Source organism: Thermobia domestica, chromosome 5 (genome assembly GCF_964235325.1).
Source record: "Thermobia domestica chromosome 5, izTheDome1.hap1.1, whole genome shotgun sequence".
Taxonomy (NCBI): Eukaryota; Metazoa; Arthropoda; class Insecta; order Zygentoma; family Lepismatidae; genus Thermobia; species Thermobia domestica.
Window position 1 is genome coordinate 114065258 of NC_137458.1, and position 25764 is coordinate 114091021.

The 25764-nt window shown below is 36.7% G+C and overlaps 1 protein-coding gene across 1 annotated transcript in view; it reads right to left on the reverse strand.

The window, feature by feature from the left end:
• Tbcb (tubulin-binding cofactor B) overlaps window positions 1-25764 on the reverse strand; it is a 51197-nt gene that overhangs the window by 13336 nt on the left and 12097 nt on the right. The window contains exons 3-4 of the mRNA XM_081758924.1: window positions 6771-6858; window positions 2459-2650 (exon numbers count right to left, since the gene is read on the reverse strand). Of these exons, the coding sequence (XP_081615050.1) occupies window positions 2459-2650; window positions 6771-6858 (280 nt within the window). The remainder of the gene's footprint in view (window positions 1-2458; window positions 2651-6770; window positions 6859-25764) is intronic.

Genomic DNA, 25764 nt, shown 5'->3' on the forward strand with positions numbered 1-25764 from the left:
AATGAAATCTTTTAGTCTCACGGTTATGCCTGCTATGCTCAATGTGACGGTGATGATGAGAAATTAATGAAATGACGGAATGAGGAAAGTGGGAGGAAACGTGAGAATCCGGAGAAAACCCACACACAAGATGTTTGTCCACCACAAAGCTCACTTGGCGCGAGCTGGGATCGAACTAAGAACTCCATGCACTAGAGGTGAACGCTCTACCACTGAGCCACCGCGGCCTATTATACTTTTGTTCATAACCAAACTACAGTTCATTGCATTGTGTTGGAAAGTTGAGGGGGGGGGGATCTGAGGTGTCCCTATTCTCATGGAGAAAATATGGCAGGTTTATTTACGCTGTAAGATGTTAATTTCATATAAAACATTTTAAAACCTTTATTTATTTCATACAACATGAATTGTATCTTTGTTTTAAATTCATAGACCCCTTTTGGTATTCATATTTGGCGAATGTCAGTCAGGCTTCTGGATGACTTGATCTACATTTGTTCGTTTGTCTGCCGAGCTCCTTCAGGCTATGCGGTTAATGTACGCGTCTTCGGCGTGGGACCCGGGTTTGCTTCCCGGAGGGAGCTCATGTGGTTTGGATTCCACCTTAATTAGTAGGTCCTGTCTCATATAGCCTCGCTGCTGAAAGGGACATTAAACACCAACTCAACTCGTTTGTCTGCCTCTACCACACACACTACAGGGTACAACTTTCGGCCTTTTAAGTTAAAATTTTCAGAGTACAAGCACGAGACACTGTACATTTCTCGTATAGATTTTGGCGGCATACCAACGTAAAATATCAAAATGGCGACCATTTTTTCAAACCAGCGAGTATCCACGCTACGAAGAGCAATTTTCAGTCTTTTAAGTTGAAATTTTGACGGTGGAAGCACGAGATATGCTAAATTTGCTATATAGATTTTCTCGGCGATTGAATGTAAAATTTCAAAATGGCGGCCATTTTTTTCAAAACAGCAGCGAGTAGAAAATTGTTGCAAGTTGTGACAATGACAATCTTGAAATATAAATCACATTTTAACACTTTTACCCCAAAGACATTGAAATATTTCGAAAAAACCCGATTAAACCCGAAAAAACCCAATTAAACCCGAAAATACCCGAAAAAACCCATATGGGCCCAGGTGGGTTGGGCTTTTTCAAAAAAGCCCGGGTTTTTTCAAACCCTGTTTGATTGTGATGATGTTTGAGTGATTGTAGTAGGAAGTGTCAGTAGTAAATAACATTCATGCGGTATACGAATTTGGAGGCATTCCAAATGCTCATGATTTTAGGGGAATGCCGGGAATATTCCCCACAATCTGCTTCCATTTCAAATTTTGAAGTTGCCCCCACCCCCCCGTTGGAGGTATTCACGAGACGCCAATGGTCTCCCTACTATTTTTATTGCATTCTACACATACGATTTGGTAATGCAATTTTTTTTTGAAGGCTCTACGTGTAGTATTAGATGCGATATAGGCATGGTACGTTCTTATTGAAATGAAATGAAATGAAATGAAATCTTTGAGTTTTACGTCCCACGGTTATGCCGATTAGGCTAAAGGAGACGGTGATGATGAATAATGAATGAAATGGTGGAATGAAGAAAGTGCGAGGAAACGGGAGAACCCGAGAAAACCCACACACACGGTGTTTGTCCACCACAAAGTTCACTTGGCGGGGGCTGGGATCGAACCCAGGACCCCAAGCACCAGAGATGAACGCTCTACCACTGAGCCACCGCGGCCCCTACGTTCTTATTGAATCACCCTGTATATATAAACACTGAACGGCATACACAACAAATTTATGTAGAAGCCGTACATCTCCAAAATATACACTGACAGAAATGCAATTTAATTAAGATTACGTAGGAATTTATGGACCTGGCAATGGGTTAGACTAATTTCTGTATCCCAAAAGAGCAGAGAAGTTGAGTCAGTGTGCGTCGTGCGATGGCTTCCAGTATGGAACAGTTTGGCCAAAAATCAGATCATAACATATAAGTGCTAACACAGTTATGATAACAGTTTTTTAAAGATTTGTTCGTTTTCCTATTCTACTGTACATCAACTTAGAGAGGACATCCCATGTGTAAGTTTGCATTTTTCCTCAATTTAACGGAATGGACTTGCGTAAGTGAACACTATACAGACAACGTAAGTAAATACTTACAACTCCATTATTATGTAGCAAAATGCGCCTACTTTAGCACTGAAATATCCAGAACTTTGCATCTAACGATTTTGGCTCGATTGTAATTGAGGTTTTAGGCAAAACCTGGTAAGAAATTCAACTACTTGAAATTGTGTGTTTTATCCTTAGTCTCTCCAATTATGACAGACGTGCACATTTTGTAATGTTACGTACCTATTTGTTAATAGATCCTAGAAACTACGTGATCTATTATTGTTATACAAAATTTCACAAACTAAATTAGGAAGTATATTTTACTCACCTACATACATTACGGTTCCCCGTCGTGTTGGATTACCAAGAACGTGAACTTCGCATCTGCTACCTACAGTGATAGATTTAGCTAATTGCTCATCCTGCTCTTCTTCTTTCTTTTTTTCTTCTTCTCGTCTCTTCAGCTCTTCTTCATTATATTTTCCTAACCTATTTTTCTCCAAGTACGCTTTTAACGTATCTGAAACACACAAAACCAAAAATATATGCTAAGTTTTAATACTGTTCTTCAATTAAGAGAAATTAAATTACAATCAGAATTAAAATTTGTTCTTACTTTGTTTATGATTTTGTTAATTTTGTTTCCACCTTTTCCTGATTCGCTTGAGCCGGGGTGGTGAGAATATGTGTATACTTATATATGTTTTATTGTGCTGTTTATGTAAGCATGTATGTAAGCATCTGGTACTTGTTCGGACTGCAGTGCAAGAATTTATGGTGGAGAAAGAGCAATGAATGTAAAAAAATATCACATTAATGCAAAAACTAACATGAAGCAAACTGTTACATGAATGCAGAGACTTGATCAAAATTTTTGTAACATTGTAACTTTATTCATTAAAGAATCTCATCAGACTGTTGACAAGTGCATTCAATCCGAAAGCAACAAGGACAGGTAAACTATTGTTAGGAGTGATTACACATCCTTGGTGAAAGCCATCAGCAAACTAAAAACAACCAAACACTTATATAAGAAAAACATCCATTTAACAAATTTTCTTCAAAAATGAAAGGTGGACTTCCTGATATACGTCACAGATCTACAAATTTTACAGCCTAGGAAAGTCCTGGGTTTGAAGGACAAGAGAATGATAATAATCAAAATGAGGTATATAAAAACCACTGATAATTAGACCAGGTTGCTCTTTGCATTTGGTCTTTGTCATGTTCACATTCAAGAGACCAACACACTCTGTATTCAATATTCGGGCAGGTGTGCAGGTTGTACTCGCCACCGAAGTTACGGGAAATGGTTTTGTCGTTGCCTATTGATGTATCAGCAATGGAGTGGAAAATGTAAATTGGATACTTTTTTGATTTTTATTTTTATTATGCTTAATCATAGCAAGCGGTACTAGTCAAAATTAAATTCCTCAGAGCTGTAGGTTTTTATGCCCGGAAGCTGTTAATGTTTCAAACTAATGTTCAATATTTGTTGCTTTGACACTGGATGGTCCAGTAACTTCTCCAGACAATCATGTCAGCTGCTTTAATCATATGTAATGTTTGTAAGAGCCACCCACCATTTAATAATTCAACATAATCACAATAAAAAGATAGACTTGGCTAATTGTTGCGTTGTTATTGAAATCATATGATAGCATTACTTTTACCCTGATTTCCCAATAAATGTGGCAATTGGTATGGATATTGAAGGTAATTGATGTCTTTGCATGAATAACTATTAACAGGTTAAGTTAATCTTAACACATCAATTTAATATCAATTACAATTATGGTTTGTATCTTAATTTGGACTCAATTAAGAGTCATAGTTCGACTCTGAATGACTATAAACTGACTCAATCACGAGTCAAAACTACGGCTGAATCTCAGGCAATAAGGGTAAATATATCAAATAAAGATGAGCTGCCATCTGTAGTTGCCATTCAAAAAAAATTTAAATGTCATTTACTAATATGAAACATATCTTTCTGAACGAAATTAGAATCAAAAAATTGATGGTCCAAGACAATAAATAAATAAATAAAATAAAATAAAAATAAATAAAAAATAAAAATAATAAAAATAAAGAGCTCAAGCCTATTTGTCAGAATATAAAGTTTCCTTTAATCATGAAAGTGAATCTGACCGTACCAATGGTTGTACGCTAAATAAAAATCAATATGAGGGAAATTTCCTTAATCTTATACTGACTAATCAAAATCAGGACAATTTGGAACTAGTTGTCGAAAAAGCCTCAGTTAATAACAATGGAACATGGACTGAAGTTGTGTCTAAAAACAGGAAGAAATTGCTATACATATATATATATAAACTGCATTGTTAATCAGAATTTAGATAGAATGGATAAGAAAAATTTTCGTAAATTGAACTGGTTTCAAATGCTAGAGAAAAAGCGTTATTTGTAACTAGGTTTAGTCCTCATGCTTTATATTAAAGATATTTTATGTGAACATGTCAAATCCTTTAAGTGTACTAAATTGAGAACAAAGTATGAATCCTATTCATCTTTTCATATTGAGTTATGATTTCAATGTAATCAATGTTTCGAAAATATGGCCTTGGGGTATTCCTACTGGTCCATTTTATAGGAAGTTAAGAACATTCTGTTTCTGAAGAACTCCGTGATTCAAATGAAAGTGCAAAAATAATCAAATAACAATATTAAAATTTCTTATCAGAATGTAAGGGGTCTTAGGATCAAAAAGCAATTTTTATTCTGTCGTTGTGAACTTCTTGCGGTCGTAACTGAGTCCTCGCTTAGTGATATTTACACAAGTGAAGATTATTTTCCTAATACTTATACTTGTTTTGAGCTGACAAAGAGTATTTGAACCGAACATCTGTGAAAGAGGTGGAGTCCTGGATGTGCTGTCAACGGAAACATTAAAAGTGGTTAGAAAAATAGATCCTGAAATATTTCGTGAATGTCTTCTTTTGGATTTTGCTAATAGAGCTAGTAAGAACTTACTATTACTTTGCACTTATCTTCATCCGAACTTTTCTCTTCATGTGTTGGACAATTTCTTTGACAACATTTTAAAGAACATTAATCCTCTTGAGTATGATATTTTAATACTTGGTAATTACAATATATCTAAATTCAATTAGGCTAATAGTGCCTTCCTTCCTTATATACATTATTATACCAAATTTAAACCTTTTTTTTTTTTTTCTTTCTTAGATGATTTCAATTTCGATGTCATTTCGAGTGTTTCCAGTCTTGATCTGGCTGTCACTAATTTTAATTTAATTGTTATTAAAGAAATGGAACCTATTGCAAAACCCGACTCCTTTCAATAATCTATTGAAATACTATCTTTAAACGGGTTTGCACACTCGATGGTGAAATTTCACCTAGATTTGCTTTTCATAGGGGTGATAAGTTGGTACTATATCATGAGTTAACTGAAGTTGACTAGACTGATGCATTACTAGCTGAAATGTTGACCTACCTGTTGAAGCTGTCGAAAACGCTCTAATATGTAGTATGAACAAGATATTCCTATATATAAACCTAAAACTGAGAAGTATCCTACTAGGTATTCAAGGAAACTTATTTCTGTAACTGAGCCCAAAGAGAAGGTACACAGAAAATACAAGATGACTAGATCTAAATTGCCTTTGCTAATTACAGAAAACAGTTTATAAATAATTTGCCATGGGACAGAGCAAATATATGTCTAATGTCGAAGTTGTCTAGTGTGTAATCCGCAGAAATTTTGGAGTTTTCTTAATAAGAATAATAAAAATGTTATTTTTGGTATTACTGTTTCTGGTTAATATGTAACTGATCCTAATAAGCTTGTCAATGCCTGGGGTCGATTTGTTTAAATTCAGTTATCAAAAGTGATAATCTCAAAAGTATAGTGACTTAACATGCATCGCAGGTAATACAAAGTAACCAAAGAAGTTCTTGCCATTCTAAAGTAGTAATATGCAGCCAAGTTTCTTTTTATTTATTTATTTATTTTTTTTAAAGCGTTAGGCAAGGCAGCTCTCCTTTGGTACAAAAGTTCCTCGGAGATCGGTGGAAACAGTTCATAATTTCATGTAACATGTAAGGTAACAGTTTTAAATTTTAACTCTCTAAGAGGTTAAACGGAAGCGATAACTACAGAATAATGGAGAAGATTTTCAGTTCCATCTGTGGTTTTAAAACCACTTTTTTTTCCCTCCTTTTAAATAGATGAAACTATACAATTAATAGTGAAACGAATATTTAAAATGTAGTCTTCTCGAAATATGGAAACTGTTTGGCATAGTTTTCTTAACTAAATGATGACTAACCTTTGAATGCTAACGTATTTATTCAAGCAAAAGTATTTTCGAAGGCCATTGCTGCTCCTCAAAAACTCCAAGTACGAAAAACGATGAATACACTCAACTCACTCGAAAATATTTTCGCTGGAATCAATACATTGCCACTCTAAAGTTAGTTATATTTAGTAAACTATTTCTTGCTACGCCATTGTGCACTCTAATTTCATGATCTGACACACAGATCAGGATACAAATTTCTATATCCATTAAATAATTTTAATAGGATCCTTTTGGTGACTACTTAAGACGTAATTTCAGCGAAAAAGGACTCAAAATTTCAATCACTATACACACCTGATCTCTTGCTATATTCCTCTGGAGATAGTTCAAATTTTTCAACTTTACTAAGATCTTCAAATTCATATTTGCATTTATCAATGACCTGAAAATATCAATGGAAATAATAAATTACGTTTTACTTTCAAATTGCTTACGATATTCCAACCTTAAATTTTAGAATAATTACATGCGAACATAATTATATTTACTATTACAATGTCAAGAGTTCAGATAAAAATAGAAAACATTGATATTGCACAAACTGACATTTAGAATGCATACAACTGAATTATATGACAGAATCAAAGTAGCTTAGGTAGAAATAATACTACATTATATTACAGAAAACTTGTTTTACTGTAACCGATCCTATTTTTATTTTCAATTTGCCTGGATCACATTAATTAGTTATTGGCTATGACAAATAAACAGTAATTGAATTATTCACATATTTATTAATACAAAACAAAAATAAAAGGATGTTTACAGAGTTCAATTGCAGAAAAACTGTATTTTATACATAGAGGGACTGCGCATTAGAACGACGGTTTGAAAAGTTACATACATACGCACCTAGTCAACTCGTAAGTTCTATTACAACATTAGACGGGTATAGCAGAAAGAAAAATAGGAATACATGAAAACTCACTAATTTATTTATTTCGTAGGACTACTAATAGTTATTCAGTTATCTCCTCTGGCTTTTGCATATGTCTTCAAATGGTGTGGCCAGTCATCAATCGCAGCACTCACGTCTCGCTTCAGTGCATATTTTAGGCTGTCCAAATTTCGGTGTCTTGAAGAGCAGACTTCAGTCACCAAAACGACCCACAGTTTGTAATACATCGGATTCAAAATGGGACTTGAGGAAGGAGTTTTTACACTCAATGAACTTGGAAACGTTATCCTTGCACGATGTGCAGATGCGAAGTCCTACTGGAATATTCATGTTCATTTCGGAACATGGCCTGCTTAAGGGGTTTTACAACTTGCTTTAGAGAGGTTTTTTTCCACTTCATAATTTGTTACGATATTCTTACTAAAAAAGATGCGCTTCTGTAGCACCACAATACGACACACCCAACAACATCATGACAGATGAAGGATGATATCCTCTCTGAACACGACGAAAATCTGACGAGCTTCCTTACTGCTGTGAGTCTACACCCTGTCATTTTGTTTGTTTAGTTTAGTTTCTCTTCAACCGTCAAAACTTCATATCTGTAAAGAGAATATTCTTGTGCCCAGCGATGCGTGCCAACAGAGAGGGTTCTTTGCTCTTTTCAGCCTAATTGTCTCCAGCCGCCGTGTTAAGAGCTGACTAGTGTTACGACGATACGCTCGCAGTCCTAAGCCTTCGTTAGGTACACCAGACAAACTGCTTTCTGAGATTTTTATGTAATGCGCCACACTTTTTGTTTCGATCACCATTTTTGCGAATTCATTCTCGCAGTCTTTTGACCACTGTCGGAGAATGAAGCGTGCGAGGCCGACCAGGTCTTTCTCTGTTATCAATAGTACCGAGTTTGTCACCGCTTAATAGTTCGATAAATAAACCTCAAACTGATATTAAGCAGTTTCAGCAACTTGAATATTGTACTTGCTAAGTGACTGCACTTACGTAGCGTATTAACTGCTACTCTATCTCTTTCGTGGACTTTCACCACACCATCTCACAGTATATTGATCAAATCTTTATTTCACTTTGTTATTCCCCATTTACCTTATGAGCGGCATTGGACTGCTTGCACGTCGTTTTTTTTTTTTGGTCGTTTTATCTAGGGGCTCGTTAGATAAGTTTGTGATACAACTTGTGAAGTGTCTAGGTATTATTTCTTACCGAACACAGTCAGCATATACATCGTTAGCAGTAGCAATCCATAAATGAATGCCTCCTAGATCACACAACACAAACCATTTAGAACATTCAAATTTCTTCTCTCACTACATGCGTTATCCAATAACGACGTTCCTGAATGGACGTGGATTATGGTGGTATATAAATGTGGTGGTGGTGTAAGATACAGCGAATCGTGTGGACAAGGGAGAACGCTGTTGTCTCAATTGGGATCGCTCGTACTTCCCAATAAAAATGGATGAAAGCTTCATTCTGTTGTAGAATGTAATCGTCAGTTTTTCATGTCTGGAAATGAGTTGCCAGTCACAGTTGCTTCAGTGAAGAAAAGTGGGCAGTGTACTTTCTCGCGAGACACCACACGGAAAATGTTGACTTTTGGAGAACAATCTTGAATTTCCATTGAGGAAGTGGTTGATCTGTTTCCAAATGAAGACATCATGCTTGATCATCTTGTCTTTGATGTGGAATGTGGCTTCATATGAGTTGCATTCTTCAACGAAACTATACTTTTCCAATTTCAATTTCATCTCCCTGTAAAATTCACCCCTTTTCTCTTTGTCTGTAGATATAAGGCCGTGCACGAACGGCAACTTGTCACATAAAGCTTTCTACTGCTACGACGCCATGTTAAAAACTGGTTTCTTAGCTCCAAGCACGAGGAGCAAACTACTAATAGCGAATGAGACAGTTGTTAGTGCTGAGGGTGTGGAGAGTTCCCTATGTAAGGTAAGAAATGAATTTATTATTAGCTTTTGAAACCGCGCTTTTGTTTTGTGTATTGCTTGTGTCAAGGGATCTTGAAAATTCATTTTGTTAATTTAAAACACTGTTCATTTTAATTTTAAATTGTAAGAATTCTCAAAGATTATTTGTTTTGGTTATAGTATGTGTAATGTCTGAAAACATAATCTGCGAATGTAAATGATGTAAATTGTCTATGTGATTGTGAGCATTTTTTGTAATTTCATGTTTCACAGCAACACACTGCATCGGACAGCGTTATGTAAGTTATGTAAATGCAGAGTGCTGACATGACGCTCCATTTTAAGAGAAATTGGTTAACGCAAATTTCTTCAGAAAAATCTCATATGCACGTGTATGATTTTGACCCGAATTTTGAAAGCCATTGCTGTAATGCACGCATCTTTGGTTGTATAAATAATCCAGTCTTTTTGGTCAAAACTCAGTGAGGATTGAAGGAGTGAAGGAGTTCGTAGGCAGTCAACAGTCAGGAGACTGAACAGCAATAACAGTTATTGTCGTACAATTAGCGACATGTTGGAACTCCAAGAATAACTTAACAATCGTGTCGTCGAGAATCAGTAAACTGGATTTGGTGCTGAAATACTTCGAAGACTGCAGCATTACGCAGAGTGGATCTTTCGTAAATTGGAGGTCAAAAGTCATCAAGTTGCAGGTATGAACCAGTTAACCTTTCCTACTTATACATTGGGAATTGGTCACCCACCTAAATTTACATAACTTATATTTCGCTACACAAACACACACTTCACACACTAAATTTTTAAACAGAATACATGCCATCTCTTGTGATAATAAGTCTCTTTTATTTAACTCTACGGTTCTGTTTTGCCGTCTCAAAACAGTGGTGGAGAAACCCCAAGCTCTATGTTCTAAGCACATTATAGATGTGTTCTTAAAAACATTAGCAAGATAGGGTAATTTAGGATGTACCTTAGGCTAATGTCACCAATCTGGGTTCGCTCAGATTCGCTCTACCAAAATTAAGGCTACATTCCACTCAGGTTTTTAAAGGAGTGACAAGTCAGGTTGACATGGTGGAGATGCTCAAAACGTTCTCTAAATCACGATTATAGACATAGAATAGACTAAGCTGGATCAAGTAAGCTGGATATATACATATACATATATACTCAGGTTTATATACATATATATAACCATGTATATATGTATACATGGTTATATACATATATCGTCCCTTTCCGGCATTAACGCAGTAAGCGACATTTTTTTCGAAATTGACTTTTTCGCAGTTTCTGGCTCAGAATTTTAAGGCGCATCGAATGGTCTAATCGCCATGTTTCTATCTTTAACCGTTGCCGAGATAGCTATGTCGCTTACACGGATGTAATTAGACTTGCTGAAGGCAAAAATGTCGTATGTAACACTCCGTCGTTTGTATTTACTGCATAAATGTTTCCGATGAAACGAAGAAACTAGCTTGTAGACTAGATTGTTTCAAACACCAAATTATTCTCGTGCTTGGAGCAAATAAATGTAGTATGAGCATGATTGTTACAATATTTCATGGCAAAAGTGTAGTAAGCGACAGATTGAAGTTGGTTCTGAGTCGCTTGAAACAATTTTGATGTAATGATATCAATGATTTCCAGTATTTGTTGCAGTTCTATTTACCTGCTAAGAGCAAATACTTTTCCTTACAGCAATTTTGCTATCTTAAAAATATACGTAAGAGGTTCTCAGCCTCACTTCTGAAGTAAACGGTAATATTGTTATAGCTACTTACTGCTATTTTACTTGCAATAAGAGTGTGTAATGTCGTATAATACATTTTAAGGTTTCATATTTCGGTGCAGAAGTTCTTCGGCGAAAACTTTCAAAGCTGCACAAGCGTCCAATTTACAAGACTTCAGAGCGCCTATTGGGAAAAAATAGTGTGTTGCGAGCAAGTAAGGGGGAAGGAGCTAAGAGGTTCTACGCTTGGCGTTTAATGCATTTTTCCCAGTAGACTGAAAGTGACAATTGTATTGACCATGCAAGGGGAAAACAATGGTAAGGTTTGAAGCAACTTTTAGCAAGTTTTGACAATGATTGTTTCCGTTCCATTTACTGTATGGTTTCAGATATCAATTTTTTAACACCCTTTCACTAAATAGTAGGCTAAAATCAATAATTTCGTTTACATTTATAATAAATATAATCATTTCAAAACTTGTCAACAAAATAGGAACAGAAATTCCATAGTGGTGTGTATTAAATAGTCGGTGTTATTTTAATGCTTTCAGGGAGAATGGTAAAATTATTGTACATATGCGTCCTTTTCAACAATAGGTGGGGGAAAGCAAATTTATGTTTACTTAACCTTAGCACAACAACGCCTCTGCGAGTAGAATTAAAATCCTAAACAACAAACTATTCCCAGACAGTACATGCAACGGCATTGTACGAATATTAGCCTAACAATGGTAATTGTTGTCGGGCAGAAAAGAAAACTCAGGTGTAAATAGGTGTAGCTTAGGTGTAAATAGCGGGCCTAGGGGGCATAATCCTTACCTAAACCAAAGTCTAGAAAATCCCTACAAAATTCAAAATTTGTGAAAATAATTATGATTTGTTGACATTAATTTCTACCAGTTGCATCCACTTCCACAAATATTTTCATTGAAGTCAGAAATATACATTTAAACTGATATGTTGTTTTTCCTATTGAGTAAGTTTATATTAAGAACTATTAGAAATTATTTATTCATTGTTTTACAGTTAATTTTAGTATGTCAATTACACAAGGACCCCTTTGATGGAGCATTCCATAACCCCACATGACCGTATCCATCCTAGACTTTGTTGTTAGGATCGATACGCCTATGACCTTGGGGAACTACTATCAACATACATGGGTTGATATTCACCGTGATGGACTGAAGATTTTTCTAAGAATATCAATGGGTCTTAGAAGTTTAAACTTTGCCTCGTTGAAAAGCCTGACATTGTTCTGCTTAATGAACGAATATCAAAGTTTCGTGAACATGTTTTTCCGTGTTTAATAAACTTCCTGTGTACAACTGGATAAAAGTCAAGGTAAAATATGAACAATTACAAAAAGTGTGTTCTAAACATCCTATCACTTAAATGGAAAGGTGCAGAACAATATCCCGGTTTCACACACTGAAAATAACGTAGGACTTCAATAATTCATTTTTTAGGATTCCTCTATGTGTGCATGTAGGCCTATTTTATGTTTGTCCACTAATATCTTCGAAAATTCTTATTTGAGCGCAGCTTTTTGCATTAGGTAACACTGTTCAGCTTACGGAATGGTGAAAGAGTCGTTAAAATTCAGTAAACATGTTATATAAAATATTCCTATTGTTGACAAGTTATTAGGAATGATTATTTTATACACTAAGACTAAACGATCACTACATTAGGGACACTTATCTAATAGCGTGTTCATTCTGGGTAATCAAAGCATTCAAAGGCTTATGAACAGATTCCTCAAGGTATACTCCTTGTATTCTGCAGGTTCAGTCCAAGCCATCTATGCTGCAGCAGTTCCTACAAGTGGTTCACATTTGGACGATGTGCAGTACATTGCACAGAACATCACAGCATGTTCCATACATGCTTAATAGGGTTAAGTCTGGCAATTTTGGATATCAGGGTAGTATTGAAAACTCATTTTCATGTTCCTCCAACCATTATGTAAAAAACGCAGCCCGATGACACCTTCCGTTCTCCTGCTAGAATATGACGCTGCTCTCTTGGACTTGGAGGTATGGGCCATGAAAGGTTTAATCGAGTATGAAATACTTGTGCGTCACTTCCCAGACCCAGACAATAAACAGCACTGTCATCGTCCTACGGAATTACCATGCTGCAACCCGGAGATGTTTACTCATGCTGTTTCGAACAATATCATCGACATGGTTCAGTGAAAAGCGAGACTTACCACTGCAGATAACCTTCTTTCATTGATCCATAGTCAAATGATCCCTTTGCTTTTGTTCATGTCAGCCTTATGTTATTTCTGTGTTGTTGTAATAGTGTTGGTCTACGGCTGTTACCCTAACCGATGTAAGGTATGTCACATGGTCATGGTTGAAATTTGTTGTAGGATTTATTGGCCCACATTGTACTGGTGCGTCAATTCCTCCATTGACATACGCCTGTGGTGAGATACCATAGTGCTATTCGTTGTTCATTTTCTGCCCACCGTACGTACCTGATCCAAGTGTGATCGCTTGGCGGATGACTGACCGTCATGAGCACTGTTGGTAAAATCATGAGCACTGTAGCGCTTGAACATCCCACAAGTACGACTGTCTTAGGTGTACTTGCAGCAGTTATTTGTGCTCCAACAGTTTGCGCTAGTCAAAATTTACTCACATAATTTTGTTTGACCATAATGGGCATCAGCTGCGTTCTATTATGTTCGGTAGCCGTGCGCGTCCTCTATGTTACCTGCTCATGACGTGGACGTTACGTGTTATCGATATTTGATGGCGGTTATTCCTATTGTAATGATGGTTCTGTGCATATAAAATCTAGCTGTTAACAAAGGTTGCCTTTAGTAACTAATTAGCAATGTCAACTAGTTGTGGCCTTTAGGAAACTAAGGGTCAGACTGGAGAAGAATAGAGGGCAAGGATGTGGAAAGCCAGCGGCTCTGGCCTTACAGAAGTGCCATCCCGGCATTCGCCTGTTACGACTGAAGAATATCACGGAAATCCTTAGTTTGGATGACCGGCTAGAACAAGGTTCGTGCTCACGTTCGACCTATCCGATGCTGTTTGGCAGGCAGGCAAGTTGCCCCTACCCGTCCGGCCAGGTAACAAATTGTCAATGTCAATTATATAAAAATTAAACCGATTTCAAAGAGCGTGATAAAAATAGCTGAGTAATATTTTCCTAAAGCTTCGACTTACACTATAAGGTGCTAATACTTATAGGTGACCTTTTAGGTCAATGGAAATCAAAGCTACTTAATTTATTTGATGGATGTAAGATTTCTGCCAACTTCAAAAGTCACCTTTATTTAGTAGACAGGAGGTACTATTAGTCAAAGGTTTTAAAACTACTACTTCGCACTCCACTTACAAAAAATATTACTTTTATCACATTTTAGATCGGTTCATTTTTTGCTATTTTCTGCTTTTAGTTCTCCCGTGGGAGGAAGATTTTAATCTAACCAAACAGCAAGTTGAAAAACAAGTCATGAAGCCGAGGGTACCAAACGGGTCATATTCCAATATAGTTAATTGTTTGAAGAGTGAGATCATGAAAATTGGGGCTGAAGAAAGGAAGGAAAACCCAAACAAGCATCAGAAGAGAGCAGCAGTGGAAGATACCCTAAACCCGGATGAGAACAAGCCTGAAGAAGGGAAGGAAAACCCAAACAAGCATCAGAAGAAAGTAGCTGTAGAACATACCCTGGAAACCGGATGTTAACAAGTCTGAAGAAGGAAAGGAAAATCCAATCAAGCATAAGTAGAAAGTAACAGTGGAAGATACCCTAAAGTCGGACGAGAAGAAGGCTGAAGAAGATAAGAAAAACCCAAACCAGCTTCAGAAGGGAGTAGCAGTGGAAGATACCCTATACCCGGATGATTAAAAGGCTGAAGAGGGGAAGAAAAACCCAAACAAGTATCAGGAGACAATAGCAGTAGAGAAGACTTTAAACCACAATGAGGAAAAGAATGAAGAAGGGAAGAAAACCTAAACATCGGGAGACAGCAGTAGAGGAAGAGACCCTAAACTCGAAGGAAAAGGGAACTTTAGAAAAGAATCGAGAAAGAGATGAACATTATTTCGCTGAGAAACAGAACTTGAGAAAAAGAACTAATTTGGGACTGAGCTATTTAGACTATTTCTCTGACGATGATATATTTAACCAGGCTTGTCCTTCCAAAAACTCAATAGATTGGTTGGACAAAACACCAACCTCAAATGAATATACCTAGGTATATTATATGTTAAGAGAAAAAGGGTTTCAGGAAATTCAGCTGGATAGTCGAATTCAGGTGATGGTTGCAATGAGGAAAGCGGTGCTAGGAAACGGAGGAAAATTGTAAGTAGAAAGATTACTTTTACACCAGAAAAGAACATCGTAGGGGAAAAGAGATTGAGAATTAAAAAGGAAACTATTCTAAAAGAGAAAACAAGATTAAAGCAAAGTGGCCAAGCTTTCAACAGAAACAGGCAAGAAAGAATGGAGAAAAAACAAATACTGTACAGCAAACAAATGCAAGTCTTGCCCATATAAATGTTCTGATATTACGGAAGAGAGGCGCCAATCCTTATTTAGACACTTTTGGTCTTTAAAACCGAATGATCAAAGGAATTGGATCTTAAGAGCAACCAGACCAGTTCCAGTGAAGAAAGGAGGATTCGTGGTGAGAGCCCACGGGCATAATCTTTTCAGTATTTTATTAACGAAGGTGAAGGCTATTGAAGAGTTTGTCTTCAATTCTTGCTCTCAACATTAGATACCTCACAAAGGTTTGTGAATTACACTGTTACACAATCCACTGAAGGCTCAGCAAAACCTGATGGTCGAGAACACCACTCAGTTCGCCCCAATGCGACATCCGAGCGAGATGTGAAGCTCGTTGTTGAATTCATTCAAAGACTTCCTGTAGTGCTTTACCACTACTGTAGAAATAAAACAACACGGCTATATCTTCCCAAGGTTCTCAAAAGCGTCACTTATCTCTATACGATTTATCTTACATGGAATAAACGAAGAAGGAAATATTCCTGTGAGTGAAAGAGTTTTTCGTTATATATTTAACTCAAAATTCAACCTTGGGTTTCATAGACACAAAAAGGACAAGTGCCAGAAATGTATCGCCTTTACCAACAAGACAGACGTAACCCAAGAAGAGAAGGCTGATTACACGCGACATATTGAAGATGAAGAAGCAACTACGGCTCGTTTCAAAAAACAGCAGAGTAAGTGGTAGTCAGGAAGGAACACTTGTCGGGAGTTTCGATTTGCAGAAAGTTTTGAGCGTACCTCATGGCGATTCCATGCTCTTGTACTACAGACGAAAGTATTCCGTATACAATCTCTCGATATATGAATCAAAAAGCAGAACAATTATGTATGGGGCGAGAGCGAAGGTAAACGAGGTTAGAATGAAATCGCTTCTATCCTTTCGAGATATATAGATGTAGTGGACAAACGAGGTAATGTTTCAACTGTAATCCTGTTTTGCGATAACTGTGCCGGTCAAAACCAAAATAGAAATATTTTGGCCATGTTGAAATATGAACTTGAAAAATTCAAAAACTTAAAACGAATCCATATAAATTATTTGGTACCGGGTCACACATATATGCCTGTGGACAGTATGCATAGTCAAATTGAGAAAGCATCTCATAATCAAAAAATTGAAAGTCCATCCGAGTGGATTACCGTCATAAAAATGGCAAGAACAAAGCAACATCCATGAATTATGGAAGCATGGTTCTTTTAGAAATTGGTCAACTTTGGCAGCCCAAATTCTTCAGTGCTAAGAAAAATGAGTCAGGGGAACCTTTCTGAAAAATGGGAGTTATCACTTTTTCAAAAAATAGCGAATTTGCCAAGTTAAGTATTCAATGACTAAGGACACAGTGTATCTTGCACTGAAACTTCGCTCACCAAGACAAAAGCAGCCAAGCAGACTTTATGCAGCAGCCATCCCTATCAGTAAGGCCTAGTACCAGGATCTTGTCAAATTGTGTAATCAGAATATTCTACCAAAGCATCTACACGGGTTCTACCAGCAGTTGCCACACACGGGAGAAGCACAAGATACCCTCCCTGAGACAGATGAAGATGAAGAAGAAATTCAAGATTAAAACACGTTGTCATCATTTTTTATTTTTTCTTGCAAAGTTAAAAATTGATAAAGTTACAGTTTTGTGAAGTTTCGACAATTTGCATTTATTTAATAAATGAATTATACAAATTTTCATTGTATCAGTAAGCTTAACAAATCAGTAATAATTTGCAATATTCTAAGCTTTATTATTTAATAAAACGCTAAAAATAAATGAGAAAACTAAATAATGGTGTCAGTTATTATTAATTTAACTATTCAGAAGATTAGATTATTTTTTACGTGTAAAGGAGAGGTAAGCCAAAGTATTTTTCTTGCCAAATTTATTTTAAGCAGCTTATTTCAAGAAGCGTTCAGTATTTTACCGATCTGTATACAACTAACATTCTTCAATTAATGAATCAGCAATTTATTACCATTTATTTTTCCCCCTAAATGTCGCTTAACGCAATCTCACTATGACACCGTGTGCCTTAATGCATTAGTACATTTGAATGAATGTCGTTTGAAGCATTGATTAGTTAAAAATTTTGTAAGCAAAAGTGAATTAAGCGCCAAAATAAGTGAATATTTTTAAGCTATTATATACGTCACTGTCCTATTTGACGGAGCTTGTTTAATTATATTAGCTATATTTTTCTTACGAAAATAGTCCAGAAAACAAAAAAGTTATTCAAGAAAAATCATCAAAATTTCAGTTTTTCGGCTCTTCTGTAAAATTTTCAAAATGTCGCTTACTGCATTAATGCCGGAAAGGGACGATATACTCAAGGTTTACAAATCATGCTGAGACAAAATGTCACCACTAAGACATATAATGTAAGTATAAAAAATACACCTTGATGAAAACAGATTTAAGAAAACCAAATTGAACTGAAGGAACTGGTACATAAGAAGATGTAGTATTAGTGATCCGAACACAGCACCCGTCGATGAAACAAGGTGTTCAAAAAAAGCAGTACTCACATTAACAGCATGTGTAGCCACGCTTGCAGCTATTCTAGTTTGTAACCGGTCATGCAGATACTGAATGCTTGTCTAGAGTATGGTATCCTACGCTCGCTGTAAATCTTGGCCCAGTAGGGCGATAGTTGTTGCCAGGCACTGTCTCCAACGTGCTCGGTAAGTCTTAGGTCCGAGTGACTAGCTGGTCAGAATAAAACATGTTAATGCTTGTTGTTATAGAAACGTGAGTTATCCTGCTGGAAGATCGGGTCCGTAAAATGTCCATATAAGGTCGGAGGACATGATTTACGATGATACATTAGTCTTACTCAACTGAATGAAGATCACTGGCAAGGGGAATATAGCCTCTTGTAGCCCACAGAAAACATGTTCAATTTTCTCGCTTAGTTATACATCTACGGATACATATACGGCCGTCACGGTGTCCGTGATAAACTACTCTCACTGCTGAATTCTACTGCCTTCATTCGCAGTCTTCTCTAACTGGCGGATGCCGTCCCATCAATAAGCATGGCTCGAATACTCTTTCTAAGCAGGTGCTTTCCAGTAGGTTGTAGGGGATCGTGTGGGAACACTTCTGTCTCCCATCAATCGACCAATGGCACGTCACGACCTGTGTGTGCAGCGATTCTGCGAAACGACTACCCAACCATTTGTACCTCACTATATGACCCATCTAAGTAATTTAATTGCACAACAGACGTTCGCTAGTGTTATCCTGGCATTACAGACATACTGTAATCCACCACAACGGATTCACACACGATCACACTCGCAGTATTGTCCCACGACTTTCAAATTAACAATGGCATACATAAACATATTCTGTGACGTGAATTTTGTTCAAATCGGACTATGTATATGGAGTGTTCTTAAATAATCAGGAAAAAAAGGAATTCCGAAATAGTCAAAGAAAATAAAAATTAAAGAAAATAAAATTTATCTACCCAGAAAACAATGAAAAACATTATTACACACCACAATAGAGTATACACTTTTGCTAATGCTTCAGACAGGAAGAAAAAGAAAACAACAACTAAAGAACAAAAACAGACATAAAGAGTCCAGTTGTGCCAAAAGAACGAAATATATACATATAACTAGTTAAACGAACTATGTATGTTTAAATAACAAAGGCATAAATCGAAAGAACAAAACAAAGGAAAGTTCATGCAACTAGCTATCAAGACTGAACGTCTAATCATCAGTGTTAAAAATAGTGAAAAGGAAACGAATTCTAAAAAAAATTATCCATTCGAGTAAAATAGTAGACCATTCTAAGATAATATAGAGAAAAAGCAGAAATAAACAGGGTTGTTTTGTTTAAAACATATTTTGTATATGTTTTAAACACGTGTACTTTTTAAGACTTGTTTTAAACATATGTTTATTTTTATTTTATTTTATTTTAGTAAAAAATTCTGCCAGAGAAAGAAAATTGTCAAAAGTGCTCCCCATTCAGAAGACTACTTTCTTCCCATGTGAATGTTTTGATTTCTCGTGGCCACAGCAGGTCGCGTGACACTTATTGTGACATCAGTGCCAAACGTCAGTGTCTGGGACAATTTGATCTAAATTTGTTCGTTTGTCTGTATGTATGCACCACGCTACAGGGCGCAATTTTTGGTCTTTTAACATTAAATTTTGAGGGTAGAGGCATGAGATGTCGGAATTTGCTGTATAGACTTTGATTGAGATCCGACGTAAAATTTCAGAATTGTGGTTCGGATCACACTTTAAACAAAAAGCTCTGTTTCATATAATCTTGCTACTGATGCAAGACTGTAATCAATCAAACTAAACAAATTAATTTTATGCGTTTCGAACAAACTTGGATTGCTGGATAAATTTGGCCCAACTCAGTTCTAATAAAATATTTTTAGATATGAGACGTTCAGAGCACAAGGGATCCAAGTCCATTTCTTTTTGGAAAGGTACACTTTTGCTGAGCGAACGTAGTATCTCAGGGGGGAAGGACTAATTTCCCCCTCCTTGCTCATAAATTTAAGACATTAACATTATATTGTGTACGCTGCAGTGTGGAAATGATTATCAAGTCAAGCTCCGAATGCCATAGTCAATGATGCATAATTACGTTAAATAAATGCAGGGTGTGCCCAAAAGATTATACCGACGGAAAACATATTTTTACAACCACGAATCCGAGATGAAAGAAAGAAAAACTACATGAAAAGATACAATCTAGAATTTTACATAATTGCTGCTAGAGAGGGGCGTTCGCTTAGAGGTCATCCGACTCTTACCCTGAATTTCAGTTTTTAGGGCAGTAATGCAGATTTAGAAACCTTTTGCTGAGCGAAGTCCAACATAAAAATTTGAAGTCCTTACACCGAATAAATACGGATTTTGATCAGTTGATCAGTTACGATCAATTTCCTTTGATCGTAAGGAGTTATAGACCTATATAGCTCTTTTTTATATTTTTTAGCCCAAGGATTCCAAAGGTTGCTCTACTTTCGAGTTTCAGGCCTGCTTAAAATTCTGGAAACTGGGCCTAAGCAACTTTCCAATTTTAATCATATGTATGTTCTCCGTATTTATTCGGTGTAAGAACCTCAAGCTTGTTCTGTTGGACTTTGCTTATAAAAAGATTTCTAAAACTGCTTTAATGCCCTCAAAATCTGAAATCCAGAGTGGGGATGGGGCGGTTACCCTTCTGTCCCACTGACGCCCCTATCTAGCGGCTGTCACATCAAACTGTCCCATCCCATGCCTTTTCGCATGGTTTTAGTCACATTTGTTTTGGACTCTTGACTGCGAAGATATTATGTTTTGAAATAGAATTCATTTGCTAAGCAAAACTGAACTTTATTGAAGATGGATTTGGATTCATTGTGCTCTGAACTACCTTTCTTCAATAAATTATTGACTCAAAAACAACCAATTACATAGGCTTGCAGATAATACTCTAAAATTAGCATAACGTGAAGTGTGCTTCAAACATTATTTTTCGAAAATTTATTATTTTAAAATACTTGTATTAGCATCAGTGTTTTGAAATAGTAATCAAATTTTGCAACAAAAATCTCACCCGCCTCCACGAAAAGCGAGCTTAGCTTCTAAAGGCATAACTAGAAAACTTTCAGAAGCGGTAACTCCGAATGACTTGCTTTAGGGCTAAAATAACCGCACAAGCGTATTTCTGATAAAATTCTAGCCTTAAAACATGTACCATGACCCTTTGCATTTGAAATTTCGAATACCAAAGATGTTCGTCATGATGCTTGATAGTATCATCTGATGTGTCAGATCACTTCCAAGTTTCATCGTTCACCCTCAATCCGTTCTCAATACACAAGAATGGTGAGGACTTTTGTTTTGCCATGTATATTGATACATTGTGTGGAAATCTCTACAGTAGGTAGATTTTAAAATCTACCTGAAAAGCTTATTACAACCAAGAAAGGTACTGGCAAGAGGGTGTACTTGCGAGAGGCACTGGCAAGAGGGTGTAATAAAAGAGTCGTGATATGAAGTAAGTTGAGAATTACTAATCTATACTGAAATATTCTTACCTAACACAGTGTAGTCTTAACGAGAATGAAATAAATGGAAAGATCGGTTGCAAGAGCAAAAAAAGGTTTAATAAATACGTTATTACAAGATTTTGAAATATGTTTAAAATTATGTTTTAAACTGTTCAAAATGTTTAAAACACATGTTTTGTTCTTTTTTTATGTATTTTTTCCAACCCTGGAAATAAATGGACGAGACAGGAGATAAACGAAAGAAAACAGAAGGCACAAAAGAGGATCATGGATGAGATAAGAGATAAATGAAAGAAAACAGAAGACACAAAAGAGGACCAGTATAAGTCTAGCGTATAGAATGCAGAGACCACCGTCTAAACTGATGTAATATTAGTTACAGTTAGACATTAAAGACAGATATAAAAACTACGAAGTTAAACAAGGAAGTTATTACTGCAGAAGAAGAGCAAAATTATTTCCTAAGAGGAGTAGGAAGTTGCTATCTGTAGTAGAAAATAATATTAGAAAAGAATACTACCAATATAGGGATTAAATGTTATATTAAATATCTATATTAATAAACACATAATGGAAGGAATCAACCCATTTTCCTTCACAACATCCTCTAGTGGTGCAAGAGCGTGTTGGCTAGATAATGGTTAGTGCATCAGCACGACAGTGATGGAGTTAGTTTCCCGATTTAATCTCCCAATTTTTCTGTTTTTGAATTCTCGCACATATAACCAATATGGCACTCTTCTGGTCACAGAAACCGAAAATACCTTCCAGAAACTAAGTTGTTCAAAAAATGCACTAGATCCTTAAGAGCTCCCTTAAGTACAGGACCAGCCTTAGGAGGTGCGGGGCCCGATTGGGAAAATTTTGTGGAGCCTCAGTTCTTCAATTAACTTGTCTGTAAAACCGATATTATATATATATAGTGACGTATTTAAGGGGCTTCCCGACTTAAGCCCTTCCGAAATTCAATAAATTCTTGTAAAGTAAATGGAATATCTTGCATAATTTTCACATTTCCAGGAATAAAGTTAGCAAAGCCCCCCGAAACAAAATCGTAAATACGCCACTATATACGAGGGTCATTACGAAAGTTTTGAGATATGCATTGTTGTGGCACAGTATTTGAATTCCAACAATTGCGTTCGGTAGTGGTATCCAGAGCGAAGAAGCGAAGCAAGTTTCAACTCGCCTCGTTTATCAGCCTGGCCGTATCGCCTTCACTTGTTTGTTGATGTGCGCAGTATTCGGCTGTCTAGAATGGAGCTCGAAAGGGAACATTTTCGAGCAATGATCCTTTACGATTTCAAAAGTGGTTTGAACGAGACACAAAGCCTTGACCGTTTGCAGGGGGCATTTGGGGACCTTGCTCCTTCCCGTGCTACAATTTTTCGGTGGTTTGGTGAATTTAGAAGAGGCCGGACATCGCTTAAAGATGAAGAGAGAGCTGGACGTCCGGCAACAGCTGTGTCAGATGAAAACATTGCAGCTGTGGAACAAATGATTCGAGAAAATCCTCGAACAACTTTCAAGGACATTGAACCTACGGTGAACATTGGATCGCCAGCAGTAACAAAAATTCTTCATGATCATCTTCGGCTCAGGAAGGTTTCATCTCGTTGGGTGCCTCACACTTTGACTGAACAGCAGAAGCGCATGCGTGTGGAATGGTGTGAAGAAATGCTTGCAAGATTTGATGGAGGCAATTCTCGACGCGTCTCTGACATTGTTACTGGTGATGAGAGTTGGATCTATCAATTTGACCTGAAAACAAACGCCAGTCTACAGTTTAGATCTTTCCAGACGAAAATCCACCCACGAAAGTGAAGCAACCGCAAAGTGTGGGGAAGAAGATGGTTGCAACTTTTTTCTCCAAATCTGGCCATGTTGCAACTGTTCCACTTGAGGAACAAAGGATTGTTACTGCTCAGTGGTACACCACTGTTTGCCTAACAAAAGTGTTCCAGAAGCTTCGGGAACGGCGTCCAAGAACTGGATTGTGTGAGATTCTGCTTCATCATGACAACGCGTCCGCACACACGGCCAACATCACAATTCAGTTTTTAGAATCTACGGAGGTCAAACTTATGACTCATCCGCCGTATAGCCCTGACCTGGCCCCGTGATTTTTTTCTGTTCCCCACAATCAAAGATTGCATGCGTGGGAAGAGATTTTGCAGCCCTGAAGAAGCTGTAGTGGCTTAAGAGAGTGAACTTTCAACACTTGAAGAAAAAGACTGGTAACACTGTTTCCAAAAGTGGTTTTCGAGGATACAAAAATGTGTACAGTGTAATGGTGAATACTTTGAGAAAATGTAAGTATTAAATTGATTTTAAGTATTGTGACAATTACGCTCACACACTCAATTAATTGTTCATATATTCAAATTAAAACATATTTATATGTAAATTCAATTTATTTTAAAAAGTCAAGGAAAATTTTATTTTGTTTCATTTAGCAGCCAAGCGAACCTCTTTCATTTGTCCCAGGTAAAGAAGTTTCTCTGCTTTTCAGAAAAAAAACATAAAACGTCAACCGCACTAATAGACCACCCACCTTTCTACCTCGCCAGTCAACGGTAAGGGAATTACTATTTTTACTCCAGCCATACTGTCGCACTACCTAAGTACCTCGATATCGCAAATATCACGTCACAGACACACAGGAACCAAAATTTTTTATCTACAATCTTCGCAAGTGCTTATGAAACTCTTTAACATCACGTACTAGCCCAGAACAGACGCTAGGAACCCAAAACCAAGCTATCAACCGATTTTTGGGAAATGGTGTCACGAATTTCAGGCGGCGAATCAGAATCCGAAATTCAAAATTCACAAAGAGAAGAATGAAGCGTCTATTTTTTAAAAAAAAAAGAAAAAAATGAAATCTTTGAGTTTTACGTCCCACGATTATGCCGGTTAGGCTAAAGGAGACGGTGATGATGAGTAATGAATGAAATGGTGGAATGAAGAAAGTGGGAGGAAACGGGAGAACCCCGAGAAAACCCACGCACACGGTGTTTGTCCACCACAAATTTTTTAAAAAAAGAAAGAAAGCTGGGAGAACGCCTACACGGAAGAGAGGTTACTCTAAATCGACTCTTCACCGTGAAAACGTCACCAACACGCGACTCATAAGGATACGTCAACTTATATATCTATATATACTTAAGTGATTATATTCATAAGAATAGCTAGCTAAAGACCCTCTAGCAGCCAGCTACTCAAACCACGCGTTATCCACAGCAACATAGTCATTACAAAATTACTTATGTAAATATTTAAAACATTAACCATAGATATTATTCTTATCATCTTACGGTGACGCTACGTAATTTGTGATTTTGAAGTGAGTCTGTGATCGATCTATATACGTTGACTTCCTGCATTAAGTGAAAAGAGAGGAAAATTAGTGCGATGGATGGCGGATATATAAACTGTGTGAGTGAAATTTAAGTGCAGATGGATTTGATAAGTGACGCATCGTTGCATTCCAACATGGAGATTGAAAGGGACAGAGACACGAGTTCGAGCCCCGATACTCGAGACAGATGCCTTGCCACAGGAAGACCCAGACGCTTCAGACAAACAAGGACCTCTTCTCCGGGAGTTGAATCCAGAAGACAGCGGGGTCTGAGAAGGGACATTACGAAGCATTGTGACGGTCAGTTAAGTACAGTGCAGTTTTCTTCTGAAGTGTGGAAATATAAGCGGAAGGACTTATTAAGGTAGGACAAAGTATTCTGTTATTTTCTTTATTGAAGAAGGACTGTGGCCAATATTTCCGTGATTCGTGATCTTCATACTCACCTTTTCCTAGAAACTTCGGGACATTGTTTATTCATACGGAACTGTCCGTAAACATTTAGAGCTTTTTTTTTTCTTTCTTTTTAAAAGAAGTAAACAAATAGCCTAATGCCTTGGTTGCATTTCCAAAATTAATTCACGGATATAGGAACTATTAATTTCATTCTTGAATAAGTACCATAATTTTTTTTGATTATTTTACTAGTGAATTTTGTATACATTGATTTGATCTTCAATCATGCATTTATTTGTAATAGTCATGTGTCAATATTTAGATCCTTGAAGCCGTCATTATAATCATTTATATGCAATCCAATATTTAT